This window comes from Corvus moneduloides, chromosome 5, assembly GCF_009650955.1.
Source record: "Corvus moneduloides isolate bCorMon1 chromosome 5, bCorMon1.pri, whole genome shotgun sequence".
Classification (NCBI taxonomy): Eukaryota; Metazoa; Chordata; class Aves; order Passeriformes; family Corvidae; genus Corvus; species Corvus moneduloides.
In genome coordinates this window covers 9533546-9559794 of record NC_045480.1, presented here as the reverse complement: position 1 = coordinate 9559794, position 26249 = coordinate 9533546, and the positions used below count along the sequence as shown (strand labels likewise).

The 26249-nt window shown below is 39.0% G+C and overlaps 1 protein-coding gene across 3 annotated transcripts in view; it reads right to left on the bottom strand.

Annotated features, from left to right (window-relative positions):
* Nucleotides 1-26249, bottom strand: part of HGFAC (HGF activator) — a 41531-nt gene that overhangs the window by 2037 nt on the left and 13245 nt on the right. For 2 of the 3 annotated variants that reach the window (XM_032109786.1, XM_032109788.1), the window contains 9 exons: nt 25327-25440; nt 24552-24683; nt 23102-23212; nt 11236-11410; nt 8821-8906; nt 8133-8373; nt 5464-5603; nt 3192-3332; nt 2006-2154 (listed from right to left, as the gene is read on the bottom strand). In XM_032109786.1, the coding sequence (XP_031965677.1) occupies nt 2006-2154; nt 3192-3332; nt 5464-5603; nt 8133-8373; nt 8821-8906; nt 11236-11410; nt 23102-23212; nt 24552-24683; nt 25327-25440 (1289 nt within the window). The remainder of the gene's footprint in view (nt 1-2005; nt 2155-3191; nt 3333-5463; nt 5604-8132; nt 8374-8820; nt 8907-11235; nt 11411-23101; nt 23213-24551; nt 24684-25326; nt 25441-26249) is intronic. The other variant, XM_032109787.1, reaches the window with a different exon arrangement.

Genomic DNA, 26249 nt, shown 5'->3' with positions numbered 1-26249 from the left:
CTTAGCACTCTTGTAATATCAGCACTGCATGGAGGGGTTACATGGGTGCATTTGGAGAGTTTCTCGATGCAGTTTATTGCAACTTTCAGACAACATGACAGTTTTCAAAGAAAGGTGTTGCATACAGACACACGTTGTGACTGTGGGATGCTGTAATTTTATGTGGCATACTAGGGTTTGCCTGTGTTTGAATTTGCTACTGAGTATTTGCCTTGTCATTAAACCATAAACCAAAAAGCAGCCCAAACTACGCTACAGCAAAGATTAATTTGGAACACTTCTACTTATTTTAAACCTTGAAAGCATTCAGGATGGGGGGGTTATTATTAATACTCTTAGACTGACTTTCTAGAGAAATTAAAATGTTAGAAATCAAAAATGTGACTTAGTAAATGGTACTAGTGAAAGCAGCCATCACTCTAAGTTGAGACCAAAGAGAAATATATTTTTTCTTATCTCAAAAGAAAATTCCACCAAAATACATAGGAAAATTATGTTGCCTTTATACAAGGAGATTTCTGTGATAAGTGAAGGATATCTGATGAAGTCTTGCTTGTTTGCTTATTTTTCACAACTAGTGTAATTGATTGCAATTTTGGCATCAGTGCACTGATTTTAAAAAGTTTCCAAGAAAATCTTTTAAAAATAATCAAGGAAAACACATCGTCTGTTTGAAGTTTCCTGATCTTGGAGTATTTTTATACATAACAGATGGTTTACAGGTTAATATCCTAAGTGTACATTAAGAAAACCCAGAGGTCATCTGCATCTGTTGTTGCATTAAGAGATCTACATTATTTCTCCTCAGACTACACTACAAGTCTGACAATAGGGGAAAATGAATTATTGATTTGCTAATAATGTTTTCATGTCATGAGCACCGTTCTTCAGCAACATCTGAGACTCTCAATTGCCGTTTCTCAGACTTTGCAGTTCTCTCCAGACCACTTGTCTTTGTGCAGCTCCTTTCTCCTTCCCTCCACTTTCTTTTCTGCCTCTCATCCCTGATCTCTGTTTTGCCAGGGCAAGGAGAGACAATCCACTGTAATGCTGTCTCTTGCATTTGCACTTCCTGGGAAAGGCAAGGGGAGCTGGGCAGGCAGGGTAGTTTCCATCCCTCTGGCTACTGTGAACACTTGCAGCCTCAGCCTCAGCCCTGGCCTTGAGCCACTGCTGGCTGCTGCCATTTCACTTTGACAACTTTCTTTGGATATGTTTATGACCTCTACAGGGCTTCCAGCACACAGTATACATGATATTCCTTGCTCCACTTACACTGCCAGCTATTAGCTATGTGCTGCCTTTTCATGACTTTATGCTAATAGAGCACAACTCTCCTCCTTCAAAATGAACTGTAGATAAAATCTGAAGTTTTATGTAAGGAATAATCTGATCCTTCATTTTAAGAAGTCTCATCTATCACCACAATTCTGCATCCTTATTCAGAACTGAGGTGTGACATAATTCAAAGTAGTAAGAGCATGAGGTCATTCCGTGATAGACTGAGGTTACATAACATAGTTTCCAACTGACTGACATTCTACACCATTCAGTCACTTCCACTGTAGAAACCTCAGCTCCTTCCTCCAAACCTCACCACTGCTCCTCACCTCCTACCCAGGTGTCCTTATTTTCCCTCAGGCAAGAGACAGGAGCTCTGGGATTTGGCCCCACACAGGTTCATGCTGCTTCTCCTGCCAGCACATCCCTGTCAGCTGGGCAGCAATCCATTGCCACCACCTGCAGGCTCACCCAGGAGCTAGAACAACACGCTCTCCAGTGCACAGCCACTGCCTTATGTGAAGGTAGGAGGAATATAATACCCTGGAGCCCTTCTGTAGATCTTAATTGACATGGAACATGATAAAAAAATGAAGGTGGAAGCAGTCACATAAGGTTCTTTTCTTTAGGGACACTATAAAATCAAAAGTAAGAATTGTAACACTGCAACATTCTGAATAAAATACATTTCTATCACCTGCCTAGACACGACACCCAGCATTACCTGACAAGCATCGGATTTGCTATCAAAGTAGCCAGCACAGAACATATTTTCTGTGATTTCTGTTCCATAAATTTCAGAACTTCTGCACTTCTCCTCAGGAATAAGTGGAACCAGTGTTTCTTGCAGGACATCTGAATAACCAGATATATCTTTAAAAAATTCCAAGAGGAAAAGAAAGTCATTTTTATAGAATTTCATGAGCATAACATGAAAACACAAAGCACAATACAACACATTTAACACACAATAAATATTCATGTTTTGGACATCTTTAAAATATAATAATTTTTATAGTGACCACTCTCTGATCCTCCAGTCAGACTCCATGCCTCTTAAAATAACAGTATTGCAATGTCCAGCCATTAATCCACTTTGGGTTCTCTCATTTTCTAGAGACTCAGGAACAGTAGCCCAGCACTCCTGTCCTCACCTCTTTCCAGACTGACAATAAATCATCCATTTATTGAAAACTCCGTTACTTCTTTTTGTCTTTAGACTACATGTTTAGACCAGGACATTTGCTCATACTACATGTCTCATGAAAATGTCAAGCCAGCTCCTCAATCCTTCTCATCTACCTACATATGTCTTTGCTATCTCAACATTGAAGCAGCATGGTCCAGCCTCATAATCCTAAATTCCTCCTCTAAAAGGATGGGATGATCTTTTCCACCTTTCTCAAGCTGAGTGTAAGCACTTCTTAGCCCAAAGTCTATCTGGCCCTCTCCTATCGACGTTTTCAAAATTTCTTGATGGTGAAGCTAAAAATCCCTTCCATCACTCACTAGTAAATTGGTTGTATTTGGTTTGCAGTCTTGGTTGCCTACCTGGAGAAATCAGGGGTAGGATACATTTTACTAAGGTGCCACATGTTGGCACTACAATCAGCTACTTTCTCCCCTCCCAGTCCATGTAATCTATCTAGTTCATAGCTCATCCCATCCAAAAATTGGTGCAAATATTTGGTAAAGGGAACCACACCCCAGATTCCAAGGACTATAAAGGAAGTTCAGGATGACTATTTCAGATGTAAATGTTGCAAACACTAAAGGTAGGTAAAAAGAATCCCACCAGAAGTCCCTTGCAAAGTATTTTACCAAACTCTCAGCTGTATAACGTATACTTGAGCATTATATTTTTATTATCATCACTTTTTTCTATCGACAACAGCTCTCGTTTCACTCACTCTCATGCTTGTGTCCCCATCCAGAAATCTGACATTTCAACAGGTCAGGGAAAATAGTATCACTTTCTGGCAGGCAGATGGGCTGAACAAACTGGGACTTGACAGCACAACGTTGGCCATTCTTCTTCAGCTTAATCAAAGCTGCAGAACAGAAAAACAGAAAACACAGGAGGAAGAAAGTGACTGTTCCCTTTCTTTATTGGGATTGGCAGTAGTGGGTCTCAGATACAAATTTAATTATCCCCTAAGCCTCTCTTAATTAAGATATTTCAATCAAAGACAGACAGACTCATCTCAACAGCACCTGATTTCACAGCAAATTGAAGGCTGAAACATTCAGCTACTCCCCTTGTGGGAATATTTATTTTATGCTATGCTCACTGAGCAGATTTTGCTTCACTGCCTCTGTAGAGAAGGGGGAAGATAGAAAATACATGTGTCTCCTCCCACCTTATAGTTAAATAACAGTGACATATCCCCAACTTTCAGCTGAAATAAGTGGGATGTGCAAATACTCACTGCTTCTGAAAGCTTGGCCACTGGCCTAATTCCAATTCCATTTAAAAAATTAATTACTCCAAGAGCTGCTATATTTCGTGTCCTGTTAACACTGAGTTCAGCAAAATTCAAGATCTTTAAAATTAAGGAATAAAACCTCAGGACATTTCAAAACCAAGCTTCTTAAAGCTACAAACTGTTACATAACCTACACAATCTTTACTAACCAGCCACGGGGCTGAGAACAGCATAAATATGAAGCTGTGCAGCATCATGAGATTGATACTGAAAGATTTCAAAAATTGGTTTCCCTGTAGCAAATCTCTTTCATTTGGCTGTAAATCAGCTAAGGGAGCTTTGTAGTGGGTGCAACAAGGACAGCATGTTGGTTTTGCCACACCACTCAAAGAGAACAGAGCTGTGGTAATGTGGACACACCTATTAAACCTTCTCATCAGGCCTCTTGGAAGCTCAAGGTTTTGTGAGCACAGCTGTGTGGAAAGCAAGTGATGTCACTGGATAGTCTTATTTCTCTACCAGCTACAGGCTTTGGCCTTAGTGGAACACAGAAGCAGTATCTCACAGCCTGAGAAGCCCACACAAACCTTGCTCCCACACTCAGCAGCTTGCTCTTCCTCACCTTGCTCCTCTTCCCTGCTAACTCTGCCTGCTTCTGAATCCCTCAAATTTCCTAGCAAACACTCATGTGATAGTTGTTTCCTTTAAAAAATTATTTTCAGCAGGAAACAACTCTTCTATTGCATCAGTAGAAATCACTGACTGGACAGAAGAAGCCCTTGCATCTTCCTCCCCCAACACAGTTTCTGCCTTCTTGTTTATTCTTGCAATTGGGCTTGTCTTTGGCACTCCATGTTCAGCTCTCCCTGGATTTGGACATAGCACACTGGTGAGGCATGCCTACCTAATTTCAGAGTAATTAAAAAAGCTATGAGATCTCAAAGCATCATGCGTGGTTTTCACCAGGATATTTCAGAGCAGAGTAATGCCTTATCTAGTTTGTCTCCTGGTACACTGTGACAGAGCTCCCACCAACACAGAACTTGAATGCTTTTTGCTATAGAGTAGAAAATACTCACCATCTGGGAGCAAAAAAAGCCTGACCTAAAATATTCCCAATGTCAGGCTATTAAATAGTCTCACAGACAAAGTGCTCACACAGCTTGATGCCCTGAGGTGACGTGACAACTTTCACAAGAGCAGATTTGAAAATAAGAAGTTGCTGTTCCATTGTCATTCTGACTAATATTATAAGGTCAATCAGAAGGGCATTTAACTTCTGACTGATAAGACAGCTGATTTTTAAATCTATCTCAGTGTAAAAAATGATTCTTAGTACCATAGATTTTCAGAGCAGATGGGGTTATTATATTCATCTAGTCAGATCCTTTATACAATACAGACAATAGAATTTTACCAAGTAATTCCTGCATCAAGCCTACAGCTTCTGGTTCAGTTGAAAAAATGCCTAATCTCACAAAGACTTGAAGTGAAGATGAATCTGCCACACATCTAGGTAAATTGCTCCAAAGGCTAATTATCATAATTATTTAAAATTTGCAATTTATTTTTCATCTGAATTTGTCTAGCTTTCAGATGCTGTTATAACTCTGGTAGAACTAAGAGCCCTCTGCATTCAAAAGCCTCTATAGTACCTATGATTTTTCCACTATAAAGGCAGTTTTTAACAGACCAACTAAACTTGAAACTAGGTCAAGTAAATGGAAAATAAAACTGTCTGAACAAAAATACTCACCAATATCATGTTCGGTAGGATTGAACACGGAATACTGAGGATGCAAGATGTATTTCTCTATTTCAAAAGTCTGTGTTACATCAGTCGTTTTATTAAATATTTGTTGACCCAGAACTACTCTAATAGTGGATTTTAGTGGACTGTAATACAAAAGAGAGAATAAGCAGTTCTGTGATTAGCAGGACAAATGCAGCTGATTTTCCAATGGCTGGGTATCCTATGAACCATTATAACCCCAGCCTCCCACCATGTCCATTGTTTACCCTCTCATAATGCCTTTACCTCTTTCCCCAGCTTCCTGCTTACTGAGGGCAAGGAAAAAGATAACAAATGTTACAGTGAGCCCCGAGCTCTGTGGGTCCTGATTAGCCTAATTAAAGGCTGCTGCTTCTTGAAAGAAGGAAAAGGCCAGCACAGGCACTGCTGCCCAGCTGCTGTTTGGCTAACAAGCATCTTTGGGGGGTGTAAGCACCTCTTCCAGAAATTTAACTGAGTTAACTTAAACTCAGCTTTGCCAATAAGTACAAAAGCTTCTCAGAAGGAACTGAGGGATCAAAAGATCAAATATATATATCAAAAGATGAGTCAGTGGTGGATATCTTGGTTCTCTGGGAAACCAGTCTGCTAAAAATAATTACAGGCATTGGCCAAGACTTAAAGGTGCTGGTACATTGACAACTCAGGAACATCTGGGCAGCTTCCACCTAAAAGATATCACCAGTTCTGCTCTGAGATTAGTTTGATCTATGTTAAATCTGTTGTCCAGAATTAAAAGCAACCTGGCGAAGTCCCACCAGCATACAGATTTAAAGGGAAACTCCACAGCCAGAGGAGAACACAGTATTTGCAATTCGCACCATCTTTTCCAACTATCAATTTTTTACTTTAAGACCACAGTCCTCTGATATCCAGTGTCCTAGGAAAGAAAGCTATTAAGAACCAGTACAGCAACTGGGAAGTAAGGGACATTTGGGAATAATCAGGAAATGTTTAAAAAAGGCAATATAATCTCTAGTTTTGAAAGGAACAAAATTCACATTTCACTCTCGTTCTAAAGCCAATTCAATCTGCATCTGCATAAGTCTACAGTGAATTTAGTTAGCAAGTGTCTTCAACACTGAAGGACTCCTATGTTTTGTTATTGAGTGCAGGAGAAGAAAATATCTGGTGTCACAGATCATGCACAGATGCAGAGTGGTTTGCATCATTGCAGTTTCCCTGGTTGCATTTCTGTGCCCATCGGGTGCAAAAACACCACAGAGCCTCCCCCAGTACTGAGTGCACAACAATGACCAGCAGCCATGGACTCAGAGGAAAGAGATTCTAGCCAACTGCAATGCAGAGAGACAGCAGCGACCCTGTTACAAGAACTATGCTTAAGGTTAACAAAGGAAAGGGCAAAGTTCATTCTGTATTACTGGAATATAATAAGACAATAAAATGTTCTTCAATCAATATGTAAGGCCATGATTTTCTCAGTGTTTTTGCAATAGTAAATCAACCTCCTTGAAAATCAAAGTTTGGGCTTGTAAAACAGGGGAAGTTCACTTTCTGGAACAGTATTTGGAATAATTTTAGAAGCACTGAGTGGTTCTACTATGACGTACAGATGGTTCATTCAGGAAAAGAAAGAAAACAGGAGGGGTTACAGAAAATAAGTAAGAAATAATTGAGCTGCACAGGTATCTATTGTCGCCTAGTGGAAAACAGTTGGAATTGTGACTACCAGAGGTCCTAAACAAACAGAAGAGCACAAATTACAATGCAGTAATTATGGAAAATCTGTACGTACCAAACGACCAGCTGGAAGTGGGTGGAAATGTCCTGAACAGCTGCCAAAGTTAGTAGCTATTTCACAACATTTGAAAAACAAATGCATTGTGGCTTGAGCTACAAATGCTTCAGTACAGCATTCACAGTGGTATTATTAGCTCTACAAGCTATCAGTGTCTATATTCTGGCACAAGGTTCTCTGTTTCTCTTGGCTTCTTTACTATGCAAAGGAACAATGGGTATCAAATGATGTAATATTTTTCCCTTCAATGTGATCAAACTGAAATCAGGGAAAGTGTTGAACATTTGTAGAAAATTAAGTATTTAGAATAAAGTAAGCACATCCTTTAATCAATATTTTCTCCAGTGTCCCACAGGAGAAAAAAAATCTCTCAAGAAAATCAGCATCAGAAGTTTGACAGTTTAGTTCTTCCATGTGGCCCTTTGTAAAGCTCAGCCCACTCTATTTGTGTCAACCAACAGTAATTTATTGTCTCCAATAAATCATTGCTTGGCTGTCTCAGCCTTTCTGAACAAAACACAGCAGTGAGCATAGTCATCTCTGTTATATCTCAAAACAGGCATAAACATTCAAAAAGGTAACCAAGAAGAAGAGAAATACTTCTATTCCCATGCAGATTCTTGCACATGTGATGCCCCATTCTATGTGCTGCTTCACCCTACCTTATTCCTTCAGTCAGTGTGTCTGGATTCTTTGGGACTCCTTAAGGAACAAGATGTGTGTTTATGAGATTATAGTACTCCAAGCCATTTTTTTAGATCATGAAGAGTATTCAAATTGCCAGAAATTCCTTTTGACACCTTGGTCTTTTATAATCTCATCTTCTTTCTTTTTCAGTTTGGGTTTGTTGTGAGGAGCCACTGTCACACTTTACCTGTTAGCAAAGCAGTGTGCTGCTGACACTACCCAGCAAGTCTGAACCAGGCTTCCACCGCAGAAACTCTCTCCAATATATATAGCTGCTGTCCAGGGATGAGATCCAGGCAGAGACGAAGATCCCCCAACAATCCTAGGTCTCACAAAACTTCTTTTTTTATGTCTTCTTCCACATGGTCTTTTGGTACCTGCAGAACTATCTACTTTGTCTGGAATTGGTGGCCTCCTTTCCCTGCTTGCTGAGATAAAAAGGGATATGGAATCAGACTACCAGAATCTTTACGTTTTCAAATTAAATACCATGTCTCGTACATCTTCAGGATATAGACCTCTCTTTGCTCACAGAGGCCCACTTCTCTGGGCCTGTAACTCCCAGGACAATGACAATTTGTACCAAAGCATCAGTCATTTCTGGTACCTTGCATGTTCTAGCAGAAAATTTGGGAATATTGGCATGATTGTGACCAAAACAGTAGTATGACACTGCTGCTATTTCAGGACAAGAATCACAGATTGTATCACAACTCCAAAAAATGCAAAAGATGCCTGTTGTTTACTGGAAACAGTAAAATATTCAACGCTCCTGGGAATAGTAGAAGATTCAAAATTATACAGTGAAAGCTTGTTGTACTACCAATAAATCTCCATTCATTCATAATATGGATTTTAAGAAAGCCTTTACATACCACAAGTTGGAATGTCACAATATGCCCAAGACAAACTGTTGTCCTTCATGATGTAACACCATGGTTTATCATCATCATCTGGATTTCTAGTTAATGCAGGGGAAGAGAGAATTACAAGCATTAACCACAGTGTTGTTGCAAGCTTTCTGCTTTTTCCTCTTGCACCATGCAGAGGACTGACAGGACTCTCAGATTTTGAGCCATCTGACAAAGCACTGATGAAGTGCTCACCTACAAGGGTGAGCAGCCTTTTAGTAGAATTATTCATCTTAAAACAAACCAAGACTAAGGTTCTCTAGGACCTGAAATACAGACACGACTGAACACCTGTAAAACTTGCCTACAAGTATTTGGATGCATGAGCATGTTCACAGTGTTTAACTACAGCCCACACTGAAGTGCTTTAACAGATATCAGCTCAGCTATTTGCAGAACTAAATCCCATGGGAGAGATTCCTGGTTTAGGTTATTTTTTAGGCAATGAGATTCCAGCACAGGTAGATTCATAGGAAATCCATAACAAGAATAGCTACGAAAAATGAATTTGAAAAATCTCAGGTTGACATTCCCTGGAGATTCTGAGGAAATGAAAGACTACCTCAAGAAAATATTGTATTCCTCAAAAAGGTAAAAAAAAAAAGAGTAATGGAAACCATTTAGCCCTTTGTTACCTTGGTGTTAAACCGATTTGGGGTTGATTCCATTAGGGTTTCTCTGTGGTACAGCCTGCCTTTATCAATACCTCATAAGTAAACAGAAATCTGCCCAGTTTACTCCTCCAAGAATATAGGGAGACTATGAAGACCCTGAAAGATCCTTATTAGACTAAGAAAAATAGACAAGGTGATTCAGGGCTCCAGATAAGCAGTAATTCTAATTTCAGCTGGATTTATCACAAGCACTATCTGTTATTGTAAGGTTCTTCAATAATTTTTTTCTTTTTTAATCTGACTGCTCTTCAGAAAAAGATTAGAGCACTTTCAAATTCTCAGAACTGAAGAAGCAACATAGGTTGAGTCATCTTCCGCCAACAATGTTTCTAAATTAGACTATTTGAAGAAGAAGATATCTGCAGGATTATATAGTACAGCAGAGATATCCCCAGAAATTGTAACAAGCTGACAAAAAAGTGAAAAGCTTTTTTCTCAGCTCTACAGAACATGAAAACATCAGCTCCTACACCATTTTGTTCTCTGCATTGCAAATCTGAAAGTGAATATTGGGCATAAATGATGTAAATCAAAGGGCTCAAGTTTTATCAAAGGATAAAATATGTGCCAGATAAATTGCCACTGTGCTGGGACACTATCAATCAAATCCTGAAGTGTTTGCATGAGGACCAAGCCCTGGAAAGCAAGGTGGGAGGGCTTAAAGGAGGGGGTAGGAATTGCTTATTGTTAGTTTGTGTTAGATAGAGAAGAGCTACTTTCAGCATTGCTTGCATGCTTTTTATCATGAAACAAATTAGGAAGCGCAGTACAATCTGATTTTCCTGAAATACTGGTCTAAGTTTCATTTTAAAAAATATTTTAAAAACCAAGATAATAAAACTCACACACAAAAATAAGCAATCAAGCAAACAAACGAAATCTTAGGCATCAGCCAGTAATTTATGGAGAATCGTCTACAGTTTGGCAGGTTTAGCATTTGCTCATCTCCAAGATGAGAAATGTTCTCTCTAAATAGAAATGTTTCCTTTATTTGTGGATATCCATTGAACTCATAGAGACCTCAGAAACAGGGAGAACATAAGGTGACTGAGGAGAAAGCACAGACCTATATAGCACAAGCTATTTTCATTATAGCTCAACAGAAAACTTCAGCAGAAATGTAGTTTATTGCTATATGGTGCAATCAAAATTGAAACACTGAAATCTTGTTTGGCAATAGTTTTCCTTTGTAAGAAATCCAAGAAATAAATTTGACATCCCATTTCAACCTTATTTAAATATAGTGCTTTGATTTTTCATTTTCAAATACCTTTTCTCTTTTGAAAATATTTCTTTATGATATGTCTTTCACAAGCAAGGAATAAGAAATTAAATTTAGCCATTTCAATTTAGCTGCTGCATTGATTTCTCCTTTTGGGTTGTCATTTATGAACAATTTCAAAAGTCTTGCATTATGGTCTCATTTGAAAAATAAAAAAACATTACCCAGGGGAAAAAAAGGACCTGGAAGTTCCAACATAATTTTGTGCCTGAGCTTCCCTCAGGAGAGCCAGCTATTGATTTAGCCTATCTACCAGATCTTGTCTTCTGTTCAATCCCTCTTGTCAGGCTGACTGACTACTAAAGTCAGTCTAGCTTTTCTGTGGCAGGGGTAACAGCTGCTTTGAGATCCCTGGCCTTTCTTGTTTCCACAATACATCCATTTCTGATGTACAAATACAGGACAAACAAGAACTTTCCTCACCTGCAGTAAGGGAATGGCCCCAAGCCAAGCTGTACTGCTTTCCCAATGCTGTCGACATGAAGCTCTTGGTAAAGCAGGTCTGAATTCCAAGGCAAGCAGCTGTGTCCAGAAATGGTTGTCTTGGCTGTACCTCTGTAATCTGTGCCATTGCCAGTGTAGCACCGTTGGCTCGGGACTGGCAGAGAAAGAGACTGGTCAGGAATCAATGCTAATTGCATGTTAAATACTCACTTCACAGCTGAGGTCCCAAATGAGAGCCAGAGGGCCCAACTCTGTAGTGCCTTTCATCTTGCACAGGACCTGAATGCATCAAATGAGGATTTTTTTAATAAAGAAAAAAGGAACCCAAGAAGAAAAACCTCTGCTTAAAATTAGTAGTAAGTTAACCTCCTTTTACATATGAGCAAGTAACTACTCAAGAGACAGAACAGCAGAAAATTAGACCTAAAGTTTGTACTGTGTATGGAAGATTTCAATCAGCAATCTGCAGCAAAGTCAGCAATATGGCTGGGATTCCTCTGGTCTAATTTTAGACACAACTGAGCTCATCTCTGGAGGCTCCCTTTTTATTTAATTAAGAGAAACAGAGATTTCTAGTGCCAAACCGATCCAGCCTGTTTGAGGTAACTTTTTAAAGATGATGTGGATCCCATACACTCTTGTCCAAACTGAATCTCCATTGAAAATACAGGGTGCTTAAGGCAACCAGCTCAAACAGAGATACATGTGTTGTAAAGTACTGAAAACAATCCTACCCTGCAAGTGCTTCAAAGGCCTGATTTTTGAAAATACTTCTTTTAATGGCCTCATGTGTACCCATATATATATACTATACCCATGCATATTACAAATATGTAACTACATCTTTCAGACACATCAATTTTGCAAAATTCTAACTAGCAGGTTGAATTTTCTTATTCGAAACCCCATCTTTGTCACCTGCATATGGGCTATTTCTTCAGATAGGTCTGACACATACATATTCTATGACCTGTGTACTCAGCTGCCAAGATCTATCAACAGCACATACCAGCATTATGGCTGAAAAACATATGGAGATGCATTTGTATACAAATAGCTACACTGAGCAGAAAGCCTACACCTCAAAACACAGCTAGGAGTATTCCAAAGGAAACACAAAACCATCTAATGCACAAAGAGGATTAATTGTTACCAAGCCTCAGAGGGTTTCTTGTCCCAGCCATGTCAACGTGACATGTCCTTGACATGTCACAAGACTGGTGGAATCTTCTTCTAAACTTATAGACATACTTAAAGATATAGCATCACAATATTGACCAACTGTTGAAAAACACCCGCTGAGGATGATCCATCACACCACACAGTGCAGACAGCTATTGCCAAAGATCTGTTTATTTTGACAGATTGAGGTGACACATGAACCAGGGCTTATAACCAGCACTGAAATAATGAACCACAGCACTGAACTGCTGCTGTTAATTACCCTTCCAAGTCATCAGTGTAGTGACAGATCCCAAAACCACAAGCAAGCATATGGCGTAAATTTGGGAGACAAAGGTCAAGAAGTTTGGTGGAAGAACATCAGTTTTTTAGCACACAAACACTTAGCAAAATCCACTTTCTAGCTTGGCCTGGCAGACACTTCTGACATGCTGAGACCATATTTTCTCCCACCTGCAACCTGAATCAAATTCCCTTTATTTAATGACTACGAATATAACATTAAATCAAACTCATATTTTAGCAACTGTAATCTAGGACCTCACAGAAAATAATTTGCCTATCATTTGTATTGTTAGCAAGAGTAACCACGTCTTGGCAAACCTGCCATTTTCTGAGCAAGTTGCAAGTTACACTGCTTTGTTTGCCTGAAACAGTTTTGTGAAAATACCACCATCATGCTGTATGCGAAATTTTTTCATTTATCCAGGGAAGTGCAAGGTGCTGTGCTTACTTGTACTGTATTTACTGCATTCAGAAACAATTTAGAGTGACTACTTTTATGAGAATGAAACAAGAGATTCCATTTCAGTACAGACCCAGGGCCATATTCTGCAATACCAATGGTTTGGACATCTTGCAGATGGTGTTTACAAGTTGTGTTTATCCTTGTCAGGCTTAAAATCCAATGCATCTCTCTTTCATCAGGTCTGCCAGTCATTGCTAAAGCTGCCAGCATATTTTAACTGGAAGAATTTGGCTCCTTTCTAAATCATCCCTCACATTCTCCTTCTGTAGCTAAGAAGTTTAGATTACATCTTGCACTTGTTGAGGGGAACAGTAATACCTCTCAAGAAGTTTTTTGCTTCTTTTTGGTTTTATATGGAGTATTTTGGACACAGGCATAACGTGAGTTAATCTCCTATCTTGTGGAGAAACTTTTGAGGTAAAACAGTTTGGTTAGTAGCTTTCCACTGGTCTGTGCTCCTCTCCAGAAAGCTCTACCTGACAGCAGCACCATGGTACCCACTAAGGCCATGAGAAGTATACGCAAAGCATTATACATTTTATCACCTATAATTCAGAACAAGCAGTTTTCAAAAAGAAAATCTCTGCAATTATTGCAGTCATATAGATCTTTTGCCTCTAATTCTCTTTCTTTGAACTATTACAGCACTGAAAAACTCTCTTTTGCCCTCTTTGTCAGAAACAGTGTGTAGGTGGTCTGCTTTCAGCAGTTCTTAATGGATTGCTCTGGCTGGGAATTGTTCAGTCCCAAATCCATATAGCTTCCACATGTCTCATAACTCTGAAACATATTTATTTTCTTATGTGGAAGAAAGTAATGGAAGATGTAATGTGGGCTTTTCTTATTCATTCACTTCCCTGTACTACCACCAAGCACTGCTAAGAGTAGTGGCCTAAACTTTCAGATTATGAAAGTTTTGATGCAAATGCAGATTCAACTTACTCTGCAGACCTATGCCACTATCACCCGTTTGTTTCTTTTCAGAAAAAAATATTATTAAAATTTAAAACTAGAAACAATTTCTTGCTGCATTTCATTTTTAAAATCCAAGGTATTTCAATATCTCATATACAACATTCAATTTGTGTTAAGATTTTATATTTTATAAGCAAGTCATAACAAATCTTTGCCTTTTAATTTTAAAAAAAAACCAGTTTTGGGTCTTCAAATTAACAGCAACCTGAAATAGTAGTTATCCAAGCAGTTCTAATTGCTAACTTCCTGAGAGCATTTCGCAAGACTTTTTGTCCCCAGATCTTGTTTCAGTTCCTGTAGTTACATACCTGAACATTTTTAGGAGTTTCTTTTGAAAGTCTCTCTGCAGAAATCAATGAATCTTTCACATTTTCTTTTCCCCAAAACACCTCATCATCAATTTTCCTGATGTTTTTGAGCTTTGAATGTATCTTTCTTACAGACACACATAAACTGTTTAATTCTATTTATAAAAATATGTTTTTCCCTCAATGGTTCTAATTCTGGGACAGGATGGTTTAAAGTAACCATTTCATTCAGCAATGCTTTGATTTATCCCTGACCAACATGTAATTTTTTTATTAAATACAATATTAGATTAATTTTTTGTATTGCTCTATATAAGCTGATGGCAGGAACAGGGAGGAGGGAAGAGGAAAAGGACATAGCCAACCTAAACCTCCCGTGACTCAGCTTCATGCTGTTTCCTCAAGATGAACAGCAATGAACAATGACATTTTATGCCTCTGCTAAATGTACTGCTTTCATGGCCTCAGCATTACAGGATATGTTGCTCTTCAAGCCATGCTTTCCAAGGGTAAAAGCCAAATTTCCTTTCTACATGAGCTCAGGCTCATCGGATGCCTGCAGAAGGGTTTGTGTTTTCTTCATTCAGCCAGAAGTTCCCTGATCTCCTTCCCTGGGTAGCTGTGAGATCCCCTCAGAGATGAAAGGTGTGAAAGCCTTTGATTTCAGGGAGCTGCACTTCCCCTGCTGCACATGCAGACAACCACTACTCTGGGCTGGCAATAAATGTGTGACAGAAAGGAGTCTCCAGTATTCATGGAGATTGCTCTTGCAGGCATCTCATTTCATCAAATAATGCACTGAAATGCAACAAACACACGCACCCTGCCAGGTGTTCTGAAAGCAGTAAGGCAAATATTTCTGTGCTAAATGAAACAAACACCATACAGAGAGCTTTGAAAGACATTCACATTAACCTAGCAATGGTTCCAAAGGAAGATTTGGGTTATCTTCCAGTGCATCCCTATGCCACTGAAAATCTCTGTAAATATCTAGGAAGGCACCTGAGCGGGTACCAGGCTCCACTGAAGAAACTAGTTGCCATTTTTTTCACCCTTAATCATGAAAATGTGAAGTCTGATGACATGGGGGAGAGGATTGCAGTGCAGCAGCACCAGGACTGGACTGTTCCTGGCTTGAAGAAAATTGCTTCACATTTTCCTGCCTGTTTGTGAATGTTAGGAGTAACAGCACCTGCTGCATCTTTCAGAGTTTAAAAATGAATGAACACATACCACAAGTGAAATTTAAGGGAAGCTATATATCTCTATTTCAATATAACTCAATCATACATTTATAATATTTACCTAGATTTCAGTATTTCTGTTAGGGATTATGAACAACAGATTGTACATATTTATAAAAAATTATTCAAATAGCTGTGCCACTTTCTGGTTTGTCGAATAGCAGTAAAACTTCAGGACTTACAGCATCTAACACTGGAATGGATCCCTGCTGAAATAGCAGTAAAACTTCAGGACTTACAGCATCTAACACTGGAATGGATCCCTGCTGAAACTGCAGCCTGATTATGACACAAACAATCTGTCTGAGATAAAAGCTAGGCAGAAAGGTGGAAAATTTGGCATTTTTTTGTAATCAATTAAATCTAACAGAAAATTACCTTGTAAAACAAGGATGGATTCAAGACTGTGTAAACAAAGTGATTTACAAGCACAAAAAAATCTCTTTAAGTTGCATCCTGACACAAGGATGGCACACTCCATTTACTGAAACTAGACTTACTTTTTAATATATTTCTTCTTCAAAGTATCTTTGTACCTTCATACTTGCAAATGCTTAGATCATCTGAGGTAAAATTGAAGAGATTTATGTCTGTTATGAAAGCTAATGTACAAAGCTACCTTCTGAAAAAGTTGAATTTCTTTAATATAAAAGTTTAAATCCAGAAATCTATAAACTCTGCCAGTATTTTCTTATAGCTTAGAAAAGTAATATCCTAGATAAGAGAAAGGACTGGCTCTTTTCCCATTTCATTTTTCCATTTATTATATTCAATTCTAGTACAATAGTTATGATTTACAGAGTCATAAATGCAATCCAATAGGTAGCTATATAAAGCTAATAGGAGCAGTGTATTTAGGAAATACGTTGTCAAGAGCTAGGGGAAAGAAACTCCAGCAACAACGAGCCAATATCAGTGCTATATTACTTTGACAGTTGCACAGACTACCAGGATTTTCAAGAGTATCTGAGTGCCTAATTCATAGTGAAAGATTTAATTTTTTTTAATATACCTGTAGGTCCTGATGTGTTTAGAGTATGGGGCAAAATAATTCTCTGGACAGGAAAAGAAACAGACTGTATAGCAATTACTGATAGCAGATGAGCAGCTGCTCTCTAGAGAGACAGTAATGGGAGATGGGGGTCTCTTGAGCCCCCAAAGCATCCAGAGTGGGCTGAGGGGAGAAAGCAGGGGAGGGGAGAGACAAACAATACAGTAATACAAGGATGAGCTGCATCCAATCTTCCACATCTTCCCTTCAACCACCTTCCTAACTGACAATTACACAGGAAAACAGATTGCATGGATTAAGTGATATCAGTCCCCTCACACTTCAAGAGATGTGCCCTCTATAAAACAAAATGAACGGAAACCACTGTCACATCTCAAATGAATCAAAAATAGCATTAAAAATACCTTTATGGCTCTCAATTAACCAGCACCCAGTAACACTGCTGCCGAGTCAGGCACTCTCACAAGAGTAAGAACTAAGCAGCTGTTTCATATTAGCCAATATTAATCATATTAGTTTATACTAGGATTACAACAAAGACTTGTCATCTAAAAAGGCAATACTGCAGGAATACAGAGCAAAACACAGAAAGCTTAGTGCCCACCAGCATATGGAAAATTCATGCGTACGTAAAAATAAAGAAGTCCTCTGTGGATCTTGAACCTACTCCTATCTCTGAGTGGAGAAATTTTTTCCTACTCTTTGGTATTTGCCTTATCTCTCAATCCTTACAGAGGTAATCCTTGCTGTATGCCATGCTGCTACGAGCATAGCTCATTAGCTCTCCTCTCTAGCCCAAATTTGACAAGGTTACAAATTTGAATGACTAATCCATAACCTCCATGCAAACAGTACTTCCTTCTTCATTTTTGTTTTTCTCTATATTAGCCAAAAGCTTTATTATGGCCCTGAAGTTATAAAAATGCTGGGAGATCAGAAGAGCCTCTCACTATTATTGCTCACATCTGCCACGTCCATAAAAGACACTGAATAGTTGTTTTGCAAAGCCACAGCTGTCTCTGGTCTCCTGTTCACCATCCCCTACAGTGGCACTGCCTCAGTGTAATCAATCAGAGGTGGAGACTTAGCGGACAATGCCACGTTCACCCAATTCTTCATCTTCCAACGCCCTCTATCATTGATCATTGCAGGCAACAGTCTACTGAGCATTGTTTTTATCCACATAACTCCAGCATTGTTTGAATTTTTTTTTAATAATTCAAAAATCTGATAAAAATCCAACCCACCATTACTATTTCTGCAGTGGTGCCCTAGGCTTCCTCGTCATTATCCTTGCATTATTAACCCATGCCTTCCCCTCATTCAAATTCCATGGGGACCTACAAAACTTGTCCTCTGCAAATAAAATAATCATCTCTCCAAGACATATTAATACATAATGTTGCTTTTTTATCTGCTGTTCCATCTATTTTTCCACAACCATAGAAAAATAATAACTTTATTCTTTTTTGACCTAGTTTCATTACTAAGCCCAGTGCTTCATATGTGCAAGCAACAAGCGTTTTCTCAGCCCCACTTAGAAATCCTCTTCAAGTCTTACTTACAGACCTACTTGTCCAAGTTCAGTGGGGGACTGACTGACTGGTTGAACACCCATTTATCCTTGTCAGCCAACTGACCTTGTAATTATGCTCCACCCTATTTCCCCCCGTGTTTCTAGAAAGTAAAAAATTAAACACTAATCCAAAAGCATTCTAGTGGAAGGTAAATATAAACCAGAATGTTAAAATTCATTATCTTCTATCTTCTTCAGAAGAAAAAGATTTAAAACTTTCCTTTCAGCCTCCAGAGCTGAATTTACTTTACTAAAGTACCTTTTTTAGTAGAAAACTGCAAACACCCTATTTCAGTAAAAGAACCACTAAAAAGGTGGGTTTGCTGTCATTTCTGCTAATTCTATTACCTCAAACTCCCCCAGTTTAACCCCTAAATATGTGGCCAAGAAGGTTTTTTTTTCCTGTATGTAATTATATATTCAGCTATTCTGTCATCTTCCTTTTCTAAAATCCTCAACCTACTTCTGACATACACCACATCTCCTTACATAACAAGAAGCCCTCCACAATTAGCATTCCAACTCATACTTTCTTTAAAGCTATGGTACCCATCTAATTCCATTATCCACAGCCTAATGAGGAAAATACCCCAAACACTAGAAAACAGTGTTTTCAAAAATACGGTCACCAACTTCACATTTTGTCATGACCAAAATATTATCAAAACCATTATGGCTACCTAAACCTTAATCCAAAGAAAACTCAAAACATACAATCCACTGTGCAGTCCTCCCAGTACACTCAAACCTACTGCAACCCACAACCACAGTGAACAAATGTTTCAGGAAAAGACTTGGTGACTAAGTAAACAGAATAAAGACACCCTATTAACATATCCTCCAATAAATCAAGAATAAATTTAAAATACAAATAAGTACCCCAAATTTACTAACAACCAACACCCAGCCAACAGTAACAAAGCAGTGGTAAGAAAAAGGAAGTGCTTTTACATGGAAATCTGGCAAAATATATATTATTTTCTACTCACATATTATCAGCTAAAGCAAATAGTGTGAATGCAATGGTGGGGTTTCAACCACAGAAATCTAAAGGCACTAACCCCCTGAAAAAAAATTCTACATCACCTTCCTTTACCATTCAACCCCCTTTAACTTCTCCATAAATGCATATTAGAATTAATTATCTGTCCTCTGGCCAGACAACTCTCTTTAGCTGTGTGTCCCTTTGTGTTCATCCAGCATCTCCACCATGGCTCCTATCTGTTCAAAGAAACACAAAATGTCTAAGTAATTTTACAATTACATGTTTTAACTGCTTGTCATCAGTTATCACCTAGTGAAGCTAAATATTTCTGAAGTTACTAATCTACCAAATAAATTCGCTCTCCATTCCCTATGCCAGCCTGGGCTAGAGATAAAATATTCCACTCGCATCTTTTAAGGTTTCACTTCTTGCCCACATTTACCACTCCTAAAGTGGATGGATTTGGGCCCTTTTTATAACTTCCTCTGTTCAATGAGACAATCACTGCTACTCATGGTTGGACAACTGATTCTGAATCTTCACCTAGAACCTAGATTCAGAGCTGTCTCAGCAAGAGCTGTTTTCAAAGAGGATGCAGCATTCTTTTAGCAGAAAATCCTTATTTCTGAAAATAGGTGCATATTTAAGGGCAATTATTATGAATTTAACTTAATTAAACATAGGTCCTTGAACAATTTTAAACAGCATCTGTTTGGGAGAGATTTGTTGGTGATGTATCTAATTTCCTTCAAAATTAAACTCCACTGAAATCTTATGCCTATAAACTGTCTCAGAACACTTTTTAAAATGGCAGTTCTTTTTTAGTACTGAAAGTTTCTTCTTTAGGAAGAAAACAATGTATTACCACAAAGAATAGAAATCTATATTAGAAACAGTCTTTTGTGTATCAATCTCCTTTGTTATGGATATCTCCCCTGTTACTTTTATCACCTCTCAATTTTTTTTTTAAGTCAGCTCATATTTTTCCAGTAGCTAAATGGTCATTTATGATAATGGCCTAGCAATATATATACATATATATATATATATATACACACAGACACGTACATATATAATGATGGTTTGCAAGATAATTTTAAGATTAGAGAAAAGATGAGTTTTGAGTACTGACAGGGACACTGTAGTCCAAAAAGTAATGGACAGATAAATAGGTATCTTTAAAATCACAAAAGTTATGATTATTCTGGTACTCACTGTTCAAAGGGGAAGAATAAAATTACCAGGCAGTAGGTTTTTTGTTAACAACAGAAAAAACTTATTTTCACCACATCTATTTAAATTCTGGAACTTCTTGACATGGAATGTTGCAAAAGGGAAAAGCATAAAGGAGTACTAAAGAGTTTAGACAAATTAGTGGAAACAAGTTAAGGTCTGACAAATATGATGGTCCAAGCATCTGCTAAGTAAATCCTCAACCAAGAGAAGTGTTTCTCAGTATTTTCCTGCTGGTTTTGCTCCTCAGGCTACTGTGCCAATGAGTCACAGTAGTACTTAGGCTTGTGATCTGATGGATGAAGGATGCTACTTCATTTATTAATATTTGTTGAGTATACTATTAAGATAAATTAGCTGGTTTTCCATTAGAAACATATGAAGGCTGGTTATTCTTTGTGTACGTCAAGGGCAGAGGACATCAGAGATACCTAAAACACATCACAGCTCAATAAGAGTCTGGGAGACTTACTGTTTATTAAATTGACCTTAAATTCTGCTTAAAAAAAAAAAAAAAGGAAATATAAGAAGACATTTTTGCATCACACTCTGGCTTTAAGGTTGCCTCTATAACTGATAATTCAGAATAAAGTACACTTTGGAGAGGAAATACTGTAACACTTTCTCTGAATCAAGCATTCTAGCCACCAGCTATTCTCAGTAAAGGGTAACCTCACAATTACTTCCTGTCACACGAGGGAAACTATACAAGACAGTAAAAAGGAAACAAAGAAAAAAATCATTTCTGTTCGCAGCATCAAACTGAAGGGTCAAAGAAAAAATTAATCCAACAAATATTTAAAAATCAGTTCTGAGTGCTTGGAGAATAAAAGCCTGTAGCGCTTTCATCAGAATGACATTGCCCTAGTGTGGTGATAATACCAGGTCTATAGACCTGAAGACTCATTTATTTGCATTAATTTAGAATGACTACATCTTGACAAAGAGTTTTTTCTTTTTTAAGACTCTTTGCAAGGTCCTGACACATAAACACAATCCTTCAGTTCCCATTCTGTGTGGGGGTGTTAGGCAGCTGAACGCAGATGGATTGTAAGCATCCAAAGCCACTTGTTTAGCAAACCAAATGTTTGCTTTATTATTTTCAAGTAATCAAAGAGCACCTGCTTATTTCTTGTTCTAAGCTAGTCAGACAGAAACCAGTATTACAGATATAACACTGCCATCCTGATATTTATGATCCAGGCCCTGCTGGGTAGATGTCTCTGTGCACCATTGCTGCTGCGGGCAGGGGAAGCTGATAACAAAACAGGAGTTGGAAAAGCAGTTTCATGTGAAAATGAGCAGAGTGCAGCCCTGCCCCGAGCTCCAGGTCACACGTGCGCTGTACAGCCCCTCACCCAGATCCATCCAGCAGCATTTCCAAAGCCTGGGACAATCTCCCCAGGGTAACTAAAGGATGAAACAATACAGCTAAAAAAATGCTCCTTATGAAGGACTTAAAAGAGTCACAAAATTATTTCTCATGATTCATCCGGTACCTGGTGAGTGAATGTTCAGGACCAGATCATACACCGTCCAATTTGCCTATTCACTCCTGCTATTTGGTATTCCAGCTGTACTGCTGATCTCCCAAATGGATTTTTTTTCCCAGCTGGAATAGTTAGCTACACCATTTGTTAACTATCAAAGTAAAAAAAAAAAGAATGCCAGGTATCAATTGCAGTGTTCATTAACATGTTTTTTTACCCCACCACCTATTCGGATCAAGAAAGTGCCCACCAGAACTACTGGGAGTCATGTCCTCAATTTTGATGAGCCACGGGATTTATGCACTCAGAAAGACACAGACAGTGGAATTGATTGGGTCACAGGCTGGTGTTACTGAAGGTCTATTATAATTTATGCCTAAAAGCCGCTGTATTTAAAAAGTAAACACTGACATAACTTGAAGATTTAGCACGCAAGCAAGCCTTACAAGCAGATTTAACCCCTGTAGGGATAAATGTTTTCTGGATGAAAGTTGTATCAAAAACTATGTAGCATCTAAAATGAAAAACAAGGCTAACACAAAGGTACCAAAAAGCAGATTGCTCTGCCCTGACCCACCAGAGAAAGTAAGGGGGTTTGTGTAAGCTGTACTGGGCTAAATGTGCTATTAAAGTCTAAGGTAACCCAAAGGGTGTGCATTTTCTTTGTCCCACAGTAATTTAGTGCTACCAAAGAATGGCTGCTAGATTTTGTCAGACGTAAATCCCTGCTTTATGAGGGGATGCATGGATCTGTAGGGAGAGAGTAGCTCTAGAGTACAACTCTGTGACTGATTCTGCAAAATGGAAGCATGCACTTATTTTATAGGCATGTGTAGTTGGATTAAAATTTCTGTGTTTTATTTTCTATAAATTAAAGGACATGAAAAAATATTTTTAGAATCAGAGTCTCAGTGGTGAACTGTGTGTTATGTTTTACACTGGAGAAATGCATTAAACATTTGTTCTGTGTTACTCTTCAGTTGTTACAAGAAATGTCCTCAAATACAGAATACAACACAGAGCCAAACCCACCAGGTTCACACCCAGATGAAAACTCCTAATTTCCATCTGCCTGTAGGTTGTTATACTTACCAATATTGCAATACTTTCCTGCATAATTTTCTTTGCAATCACATACTATTTGCCCAGTGGAGGCAACCATCTTGCACTCTCCACCATTCATGCAAGAAGCATGAATACAACCTACAAGAAAACACAACAAAAGATCAAACCAAAGGTACAAATTATTCAAAAGAATCAGTCCGTTTTAACTTAATCTAGTACATCTCCCCTGAGCATATGCATTTGAGGGAAGTTTTTCTGTTTTGCTTATCTCAGACCTACACTTGTGATAAATTAAAGGAAATTCAACTGATTTCTGCCCACTAAGGTCTGTCTCATTGTTTTCACTGCTATTAGATAATATCAGCTATTGAAAGACATTATCAACAAATAGCTAAAATGGGGGTGGTGATTATTATTACTAGTGGTGATGGTATTAACACTTCTTTCTCTGTGGAGGGTTCTGCCAGTTCCAGTCTTGCCACTGAGCTCTATTAGAATTTATAATAACATATGCAGTAGGGAGCTCAGTTACATATTTAAGATCTGTGATTGGGAAGTACTATCAAATTTCCCAACTCCCCCTTGGACTCCCAATGTCCTAGAAAGCCACTGACTCTCCATAATTTAGTTTCCAGTTACATAAGGTGGGAATAAAAGCACCTAAGTATTTCAAAGGACTTTTATGAAACTTATTTGTACTGTGACTTACTTGTGAATCCAGGCAGGGTAAAAGTTAGCCAGACTGAGTAACAGAATAGCCATACCAGAGCACGTGTATAGGTGAGGCATGGTTTTCTTCTCAACATCTTTCCTTCCAAATGAAAGGTGCTGTGCTGGCTTCATCAGATAGGTGATAACCCAAAGTGTATGTCCTGTGCTGGCTGGCCAGGGTGTTGCGTTCCTGGCAGCCCCAAAACAAGGAGGAGGCTTCATAACATAAGCATCACCCCCAAAAGGAATGGGCCAAAAATCATGGGGACTCTGGGGCCAGTGCAGGCCTTGTGGGATAATGGAGATGGGTAAAGTTTACATGCTGGCAATTCAAGAATGGGATGGGCTTGGGAAGAAACACAGAGGTGAAATAGCAATACAAAGTGATTATCGGTGTGCAGGGTGTGCCTCTCAGGCAGATTATAGTTTTGGAGAAGAAATTTTACCACTCTGCTATATAACCTGTTGCATATTCTTACATGCTGCAAATCAGGGTTTCATCCCTCCAAAGGAAAACACTAAAGTGTGTCCCTAAAGTTCAACATAATGCAAATAATTGCTTCCTCAAATAAGGATGAAGGGATTTCCTGGGTCAGTATAACTGTTCACACTTGAAAAGATAAATATTGTCTTTTAGAGAGGGTACATGAGCTGCAAGGGCAGCTCACAGAAAGGGTGTGTAACACCACTCAGGCTTCAATACCCTCACTGTCCTTTATCCCCCCTCCATGCTGACCTACAGCTGTGATACAAAATAGTGCCTTACTTTTGTGTTCAACACGCCCACACTCGCTCTGGCCGTTCACACACATGCACTGCTCCACTACTCCTTGTTGGACTCTTGACCAGCTCGCACCCTCATCAAAGAATTCATAGAGACTGTTGTCAAAACATTTCTCTGAAATGAAGTTTTACAAACAACACAAGTTTTCAGATGTTATTTCTTGCAAGAAACAGCACCACAATCTCCATCATTCCCTTCTCATCCCTTTTTTCTTGTTGAGAAGATCCATGTTTGTTGACAGTGCTTCTCAAGCTAGCCAGCCTCCATTGTGTGGAGGCACTGAGCCACTAGAGCAGCAGCTCCAGGAACCTCGAGACAGAGGTGGCTTTCTCCTAAAGCCCTGTAAGCAGAACAGCATCACTGTACCCAATATGTGCATATACATAAGGGCTAAGGCATCACCTGAAATTGTGCTGCTTTTTCATGTCTCTGTGCCCTGCCTACTAGGTACTTGTAATTTCCCAACATGCAAGGGATATTTAAATCTTAAAATCAGCAAAGGAAGGGAAAGAGGCTTTTTGTGTTTCCCATGCTCAGAGCATACTTCCATTTATAATTGCACAGTCAAGCTATTTTCTGTTGTCCTGTCAGGAATGGATTGTCTGTCATAACCATTTGGAAATCCACCTACACAAACATTCATGCTGCAGTGGTCTCTCCCATCACAACAGCACTACCTTTTCATTAAGCAAACATTAATGAGCTCTACTTACTATTCATATTTCATGTTGTAACACTCGTGGAAGAAGATACTTACTCAGCTGACAGTCCTCGCCTGTGAATTCCTCAGGACAGGTGCAGTGGTACATCCTATGGCTATGAGTGAGAGAACAGGTCCCTCCGTTTTGGCATGGGTTGTCTGCACAGTGATCTAGAGAGGCCACATAAGAAGTTGTTGTTAACAAGTATGAGGTATAAGTCATGTTTTGTCCCTTTGGATACATAAATGCTTTTGGTTCAATGCATGGTGGGTTTAATACCACCTATTAACCTAAAACAAAGTTTATCCAACCAACTGACAGTGGGTTTGTTTCCAGCTGTAAAACAGCTATCCAGTTTTTAACAGCTGTTAAAAACTATATGGTAAATCACTGAGCTGAACCTTCTCCTCCCGGACTAAGTTGTCTGAAGGGGGTAGGTCCTGGCACATCTGAAGTCACCAGAGCTGGCACTGTGGTGAGGAAGAAGATGGGACAGGTGCCCACAAGATGGAGCTATGCCTTTACACTGGGGAGGGAGGAAGGCTGCAGCTCTGCCTCTGCCCGGCTTCCTGCCCCGCAGCGCTCTCATTGCAACATCCACCACCGGATCAGGCATCCCTTTCAAACTAAACAAAGGACAACCCTCGACAGAAGAGTTTGCTGTGGGATTTTGGAATATGTCTAAAACTAACGGCAGCTGGAACCAAGGGGGAAATTATAAAGCAAACCACAGCACATCCAAATAAAGCCGGCCAAGAAAGATTAAAACTGGACCAGTATAGCTTATCTCCATTTACTAAGGAATTTTCTAAATGATGTGAAAATGTCATGGAAGAGGAGGTATGTGCCAGGACAGCTCCTGAAATAGAAGCTTTACTTGGCAATGTACAATGCAAAAGTAGTAAGAGTCTTGCCGGTCAGGCAGTGTTTCTGATTTCAGGCAGTGCCAAGGGATGTACCTCCCCTGAAGTTAACCAAC